The sequence below is a fragment of the Prosopis cineraria genome, unplaced genomic scaffold (assembly GCF_029017545.1).
Source record: "Prosopis cineraria cultivar Desert tree isolate PC_DT_omini unplaced genomic scaffold, ASM2901754v1 PC12, whole genome shotgun sequence".
NCBI classification, from domain to species: domain Eukaryota; kingdom Viridiplantae; phylum Streptophyta; class Magnoliopsida; order Fabales; family Fabaceae; genus Prosopis; species Prosopis cineraria.
Genome location: NW_026555343.1, coordinates 9,787,156 through 9,795,337, shown reverse-complemented (window position 1 = coordinate 9,795,337; position 8,182 = coordinate 9,787,156). Strand labels below are relative to the sequence as shown.

General features: G+C 32.9%; 1 protein-coding gene across 1 annotated transcript; it reads left to right on the top strand.

The window, feature by feature from the left end:
- Window positions 1-995: 995 nt before the first annotated feature.
- Window positions 996-1,480, top strand: LOC129289070 (factor Xa inhibitor BuXI-like; the record flags this gene model as incomplete). The annotated part of the gene is made up of 1 exon (XM_054925891.1): window positions 996-1,480. A coding segment is annotated over one exon (390 nt), but the record flags the coding sequence as incomplete, so codon positions are not given.
- Window positions 1,481-8,182: the final 6,702 nt, after the last annotated feature.

The window sequence follows — 8,182 nt, the reverse complement described above, 5'->3', positions numbered from 1 at the left end:
GCTCAGATTTAACCTTTTTTACTAAAAAAGTTTAATTAATTATTTTATAAAGTACTTATCATATAAAAATAATTAAATTTAGATTGTTAAAATTTGACCTGCATAATTCACAGTTATATATCATTATTAATTTTGTTATAAATGAAATTTTTATTTATTTATTTTATTTCAACATTGTAAGTTAATTTTTGATAGTTCAAAATTATTTATTTATTTATTTTATCGAGATGTATTTGATTTAACTGGTTGAGAGAGTTAAATTACGTTATCAATATGATATTGAATTCAAGTCTTGAAATATGCGACACATTAAATAAATATGACAAAAATATTTTTAAGATACCTGCGAAGCTGTAATTGATAATAACAATTCAATATAATAGGGTTTAAGATTAGTATGGATGTTCTTTGTCTTGTCTAGGGATAGAAATGAGATGTAGAAAAGAAAAAAGAAAAGAGAGAAGGAAAAAAAAAAACGAGAAACAGAGAGGCGGCGCAGGGCCGCGGAGGGGAGAGATGCGCAGGGGATCCGCGCTTCCCTCCTCATCTTGTTTCCCTAGTTTGGATCCTAAGCCACGAGTCTAGATAGAGTTCACGTGCCTGTGCTTGTTCCAAAATGTGATATATTACTTTTATTTGGGTCAATTTGCATCGGTGAATATCCAAACTGCCCCTCCTTTTGGTAGAAATAAGCTCTATAAATAGAACCCTCCATCCTCTCATTTCCACACAAAAATACATCCCAAGAAACAAAGCTCAACATTCAATATAATGAAGCCTTCCTTGTTTTCCCTCTTGGTTCTCTTTTCCTTCTTCACTTCTTTAACCACAGCCAAGTTTCTCCTTGACAGTCAGGGCGAACCCATTGTGAATGGTGCCTCATACTACATCACTGGACCTATCTGGCCAGGACCTGGTGGCTTGGATCTCGCCAAGACTGGAAATGAAACTTGCCCTTTTAGTGTTGTGCAACACCCAACTAGCATTTTTCCTGACTACGGCTTGCCTTGGACTGTTACGTCCCCATTAAAAATTGGATACATCAAACCAAGCACCAATGTGGACTTTTCTCTGTTGAGGGAAAAGTACCATCCTGTGTTCCTGTGCCATCCAAGTGGACTATTGTTGAAGAAGATGGGGTGAAGTCCGTGAAAATCAGTGGTTGGTACGAGAAAACTCTGCGAGGTTGGTTCAGGATTCAACCATATACTCTCTTCACTTATAAGATTGTGTTCTGTCCCATTGATGGTGATTCTTGCAGAGATCTTGGGATTGCCAGAGGCAATGATGGAAACTCGCTTTTGGTTATCACTGATGATTATCCTCTTATTGCTGTGTTCATCAAAGCAGAATCATCTGATGCACGTAGAGCCTCTATTATGTGAAGTGTCATCGACTATGAATAAGTGATGTGCAGGATTAAGCTTTGCAAGTTCCTTGCACTTTGTGATAATTAAATAAAATTTCACTTCAAGTGGCTCATCAAGTCTCTCTCTCTCTCTCTCTCTCTATATATATATATATATATCTAAGCTTCTTACTTTTAGTTTATAATGCAGAAAAACATGGATATTTTAGTAATTTACATAGCATCTAACTTTTGTCAAAGGGATAATACCATTCAAGGATTAAAAAAAAAAAAAAAAAGATATTTGCATGAATGGATGAAAGGACTGAGTTGCAGTTAAGCTTATTATGTTATTAAAATGACCCTTGAATTATCATTTTTCTCTGACGTTATTTTAACTTGTTAATGCATTCTTTTAACGTGCCATGTGGATTTCAAGACTTTGGTTTTAAGCATCTTCCAGTTCAACGCATTAACATTCGTTTTAACAAAATTTCCTCCAAGCCATTTTAACGAGTCAACTTCCATCCTGAGGTGTTAATGATTCAGAAAAAAGTTTCCCAACAATCATAAATTGCTAATTTTTGTTTCTAATGCCTATATTACTCAATGGCTTATAACTACAACACCACTACAAACTCAATGTTTAACTAAGTTGAACAATAAAAAAAAATGTTGAGTTCTGAAATTTAAATAATTTCTTCTATTATACGAAAATCATCTTCCTTGAGCTAAAATATTTCACTCTTTGTCATTGAGAATTAGAACTTCATTATATTCATCATACTCCTTGAGAGAATTTTTATTGAGTGAATCTTCTTCCATTATCTGTTGTAACAGTAAGGATGAGAGATATCTCTACAGAATTAAGGTTGGCTCACAGTTGCTTGATTCAAAAGTAAAGAAATCTTAAGTGATTTGCTAGGGAATTGACATAATTGCTAAAGTGTGTATAGAGTTGAACCAGGATTAATTTGATTCTTATACTCTAAGATTTCACTTGAAGTTTGATTTCTATCATTAGTACAAGCGTCAATCTTGTAATAATTGTTTAAGTATTTTTTGGAAAGAAAACGAAGCTTATAAATTAAATTTGCTCAAGTATACACGTATACCCTGTTTTCTACTAAAGTTTTGAAGTAATGAAAATTTGATAAACACCCAGTTCACCGTCTCTTAGATATGTTGTCATTTATAACAATAAGAACTCAATAAATTAAGAAACTAACATAAAAAATTTAAGCAGATTAGAGAGAGAGAGAGATAGAGAGAGAGAGAGAGAAATGCAAAGACTCTCTTGAATAGAATATGGCAAAGTCAGGAATATGAATCAGTCTTAGCCGAGCAGTTATGACAGAAGATTGGATGGAAAAGTATAGCTCCCATAGCTCCATAGATTGCAGCTTATGAGGGTCATATTCTTCTAATTTGTGAGGATGAGTAGGGTGTGTGTGTGCGCGCGTGCGCGCGCATCTATAAGTGAAGCAGATTGGAGGAGAGGGAAGAGAAGATCACTAACGTTGAGGCTTGAGAGGAGAGAAGAGACAGAAGACGAAGCGAAGGGCAAAGTCACAAAACATTGAAAAGGACCCGTGAAAATAGCCGTGTTTTTAGATTCTCTCCCATCTTGCCGGGGGCTTATTTCAAAAGTTCATTCATTTTAACTTCTCCAAATAAACAAATATCTGATTTTTTTAGATTCTGATTATTTTTTAAATCTTAAACAAACATGTTAAATTGGTTTTAAGTGATTATTTTTTACAAAAAAATACTTAAACAAATGGCCCCTTCATTTATTTATGACAAAGTGAAATGAATTAACAAAGTTTCCTGCAATTTATTGATTTACAGTTGATTACATGAGACCAAATCTCTAAAATTGTATACATGAATTTATATAAATTTTTATATTTTTATATAATTTTTAGAAACATTAAATTTTCTATCTTTCTTAAATGAACAATTTATAAAATTCACATTATCGACAAGGAAACCATTTTCGAAATTACATTTTAGATATATAGGCTCTCCACACATCATAATATAAGCGGTCCTTCTTTGGAATCAAATTTCATGAAGATAACAATAATAAAATGTTTGGGGAATTATTGTTGAGATATATTGAGACTTAGTCCTGTCATCATGGAGAGGCAATCAGAGCATGAAACTAGTAGAATATGACATATTTTACGAAGATAACGAGATTGTTTTGTTTTTAATTTTTTTTTTCAAGTAAAAGATGAATAGATAAAAGAAGATACATGGATTTTATAAGAGTTTGAAATGATGCAATTGTTATGAGAATAGAGGGAAAGGCTGTGTTATTAAGTGTAAATTAAGATGGGCACTTGAGTATAATATGCCCTTTTTCTTGAATTGTGGAGGGAACAGCTGCATATATTATATAAAAAAGAGATAAAAGTCCCATATCTAGTAATTAGAAATTAATTAAGAATATATATAGTTTAGGGTATGTTTAACTAAATGACTTAAATTATTTTGGAAAAGTAGACTACCCTCAAACTTACTTATATAAAGAGTTTAGCATTAGCATGGCATCATGAGCCATTCAATTGGGGACAAAAAAAATAGAGAGAAAAAAGAATGAATGAAAGCTGAAAAAAAAAAGAAATTAAGAAAAAAGAAAGAAAGAAAAGAGAAAAAAATTGAATAAACATATAGGCTAGGCAAGAATAAAATGAGAAAAGAAAAGTAATAGAGAGTATATATATATTATATTTAAAATAAATAAAGAGTCTTACATCTATTAATTAAGATGGATTAAGAATATATAAAAGTTAGAATATATGTAATTAAATGACTTAAACTATTTTGGTGAAGTGGATTACTCTCAATATACTGAATATAAAGACTTTAAACAACATGGACGTCTAAACCAAAAATCCATTCTACTGCATGCATGAGAATCCGAAAGCTGACGCTGGGATGTTCCTCCATTTACTCACATTGGTGTCAGGATATACCAAAATTATATAAAAATTGTGATACTCCAATTTTCATTTTTCCCCCAAAAAAGAATATATCCCAATATATTATAGACGATTTTAGTTCTCACTTGTGGGTGGAATTTACCGGTTCACAAATAACAGAAAAAGTTTAGTCGCTAAACGTGTTGGCTGGACGGAAGTGTATAGGTGCAGACAAACACGTAGTTTTCAGTTCCCTACTTGAATAAGCTCGTGACAAAATAAACAGAGGACCATTTCTCCATATTTCTCTTTCACAATCAATGTTCATAATTTGTCTCATAAGTATTATTTGTTTCCATTTATTATTTGAGAATAAGCTTCACTTAGAAACAAGACGAAATTTTTATTCCCAATTGATATGCTTCTACGTAATCTTTTCTTCCTTCCACACAATTGTCGGTCGGCCTTTCCATCCACACTAAAAGTTATACTTTCTCGGATATTTTTAGAAGATAAAGTTGTCTATTTTTCTTGCCACAAAAAGTATTTACTTTACATAAACCAAGAAAACTTCTTAACATTTTTACTATAATTTCACAAATACCTTCTTGCAAATGCTCTTGTCCTTCCACTCTATTTCTTAATTAAAAGATACTATTTCCACACACTCACCTGCAATTGTTGGATTGTCTAACTATAAGTGGACTTGAGTCAATATAAAAAATTTCATATTTATTGGATAAAGTTGAACTTTATGACTAAATAAAAATAAAAAGAAAGGACTTATCAATTTAAACTTTAAAAGTTTTGAGTTAAGATATAATATTCTTCCACTATTCTTTGATCATCTGTTCTCTCTCTTGTTTTCAAGCAGTTACCCCTCATTCCTAACAAGTCAAATTAGCAAGAGGTTATGAATACTTTCATTTTATCAAATATTGGTATTAATATCAATTTTATCGTATATTTGTCAGCCTTCTATAAGTCCGACTCACCCAAAATATATCTTCTCATCTTGCTTCCCTAGTTTAGATCCTAAGCCACAAGTCTAGGTAGAGTTCACGTGCCTGTGCCTATTCCAAAATGTGATATATTACTTTTATTTGGGTCAATTTGCATCGATGAATATCTAAACTACACCTCCTTTTGGTAGAAATAAGCTCTATAAATGGAACCCTCCATCCTCTCGTTTCCACACAATAACACATCCCAAGAAACAAAAGCTCAACATTCAATATAATGAAGCCTTCCTTGTTTTCCCTCTTCGTTCTTTTTGCCTTCTTCACTTCTTCAACCACAGCCAAGTTTCTATTAACAGCCAAGGCAAGCCCATTGAGATGGTGGCTCATATTATATCCTTCCACATATGTAGCCAGTAGGCAGTGGCTTGGATCTCACCAAGACTGGAAATGAAACTTGCCCTCATAGTGTTGTGCAACTCCCATATTCCATTGATACTCACTACGGCTTGCCTTGGACAGTTACATCCCCATTAAAAATTAGATACGGCACACCAAGCATTAATGTGGACTTCTCTCTGTTGAGGGAAAAGTACCATCCTATGTTCCTATGTCGTCCAAGTGGACTATTGTTGAAGAAGGTGGGGTGAAGTTTGTGAAAATCAGTAGTGGGTACGAGAAAACTCTGCAGGGTTCGTTAAGGATTCAACCATATACTCTCTTCACTTATAAGATTGTGTTCTGTCCCATTATGGTGATTCTTGCAGAGATCTTGGGATTGCCAGAGGCAATGATGGAAACTTGCTTTTAGTTATCACTGGTGATTATCCGCTTATTGCTATTTTCATCAAAGCTAAATCATCTGATGCACGCAGAGCCTCTATCATGTGAAGTGAAATCGACTATGAATAAGTAATGTGCAGGATTAAGCTTAATAAATTCCTTGCACTTTGTGATGCTTAAATAAAATTGCGCATCAAGTGGCTCTCTCTCTCTCTCTCTCCCTCTCTCTCTAAGCTTCTTACTTTTAGTTTATAATGCAAAAAAACATGGTTATTTAGTATTTTACATAGCATCTAACTTTTGTCAAAGGGAGAATATCATTCAAGGATCCCAAAAGCAAGATATTTGCATGAATGGATGAAAGGACTGACTTGCAGTTAAGTTTATCATGTTATTTTTTTAACCGTCAGTTTATCATGTTATTAAAATGACCCTTTAATTATCATTTTTCATTGCCTTTCTTTTAACGTGTTAATGGATCCTTTTAACGCGTCATAAGGATTTCAAGACTTCGTTATTAGGCATCTTCCATTTTAACGCATTAACCATTCATTTTAACGCAACATCTTGATGTTAAAATTTCCTCCTTGCCATTTAAGGAGCCAATACTATCATAGAAGACCCAATTAGTTGATGGTTATTTTTATCAATATTTAACGGTTGTAAACTATCAAGCAAGGGGGTGCCATATATTAGGACCTCTCTTACTTGATGGTTAAAAACTATCAAGTATTAGTTTTTAGGTTTAGGCTTTGATCAAATTTGAAAGCTAATACTTGACAGTTATTTTAAAATAATCATAAAGTATTATTAAATACTTGATAGCTATTATGATTGTTAGGCATTTGTGGTATTTTTTATGCAAGCCACCCCCTGCAAATTTTACAAAGAAATCAACTATGTATTAGCTAGCCAACAACTAGAAACAAATCAATCACTATTGCTATTAAAATTAATATTCAAATACATTAAAATTCCTATATTATTCCTATACCCTAAACTAAAAAACCATAAAAAATCTATAATCTTAGCTAATTTGCAAACTAAAATTCCAAAAACTAAGTGGCTTAAGACATAAAAGTTGGCCAAAAAAAAGATGTGTAAGTTATATATATACCTAAACTAACTATTGGGCCTAACCATTGCTGCTATCCACATGTTTAACATGGCTAAGGCTACCTCTTCAAGGACTTCTTCTATATGTATGGCCACATACCAAATGCAATAGACATCCTCAAAGTACCTTATGTAAAGAGTCACAACATTTCAAGTTAATAGTGTAATATTCTCACTCCACTAAATACAATTAACAAATAAAACTCATGAAAATCAAAGGATTAACCTAAAGAGTGATTATCAAGGTTTAATTCAAAAGCAAAGGATCCCAAGTTTTCTAAATAACAATGAGTTTAAATCAATCAAAATCCTTCATATTAGAGTAAAATAAATTTCGAAAGCATGGGATACCTCAGAGAAGTAAAAGAAGTCAAAAATGATTGAAAAACAAAACTTGTGCTCTGTTATAGGGCAATGCACCCCAGCTCGTGCATACTGTGCCGCGACATGTTGCTCTCTATGCCATGCGCCATGACTCAAGTGCCATGTGCCATGATGTGTTGCATGAAAATTCAACTAATTCTATTGTTATTTGACAACAGAATCAGGGAACTTCCGACAAGCCTCAATTCTTCGTCTGACGTCCGATTGACATGATCTAGTGTCTATGGAAAGCTCTTGACATGAACTAACTAGTGGCATGGGTTTCACTTTCAAAACAATCACACCAGGAAGTTGGATACCCAAACATATTTTAACCACTTTTCACAACTTTTACACAAAATGGGTGTCCAAAACCCTCAACATGTGATAAAAGCCTTTCCTAACACTTGGACTATGTCCATTAGACTCAGGACTACTAGTATAACATGTCACACATATTGAAACCATAGTATAATAGAAATTCACTCCTTAACCCTTTTTTTACAAAAAATAGAGGGGGAGGTAAATTGACATTACTTTACACCCAAAACAATAGAAATATTTAAATGTCTATTTCTACACTTACACTAGTATTTTGTTCATATTAACAAATAATATCAACATACACAAAGAATCAAGGCCAAAATACAAATCTAACATTCCCAATAATAAAATAGTGCAAG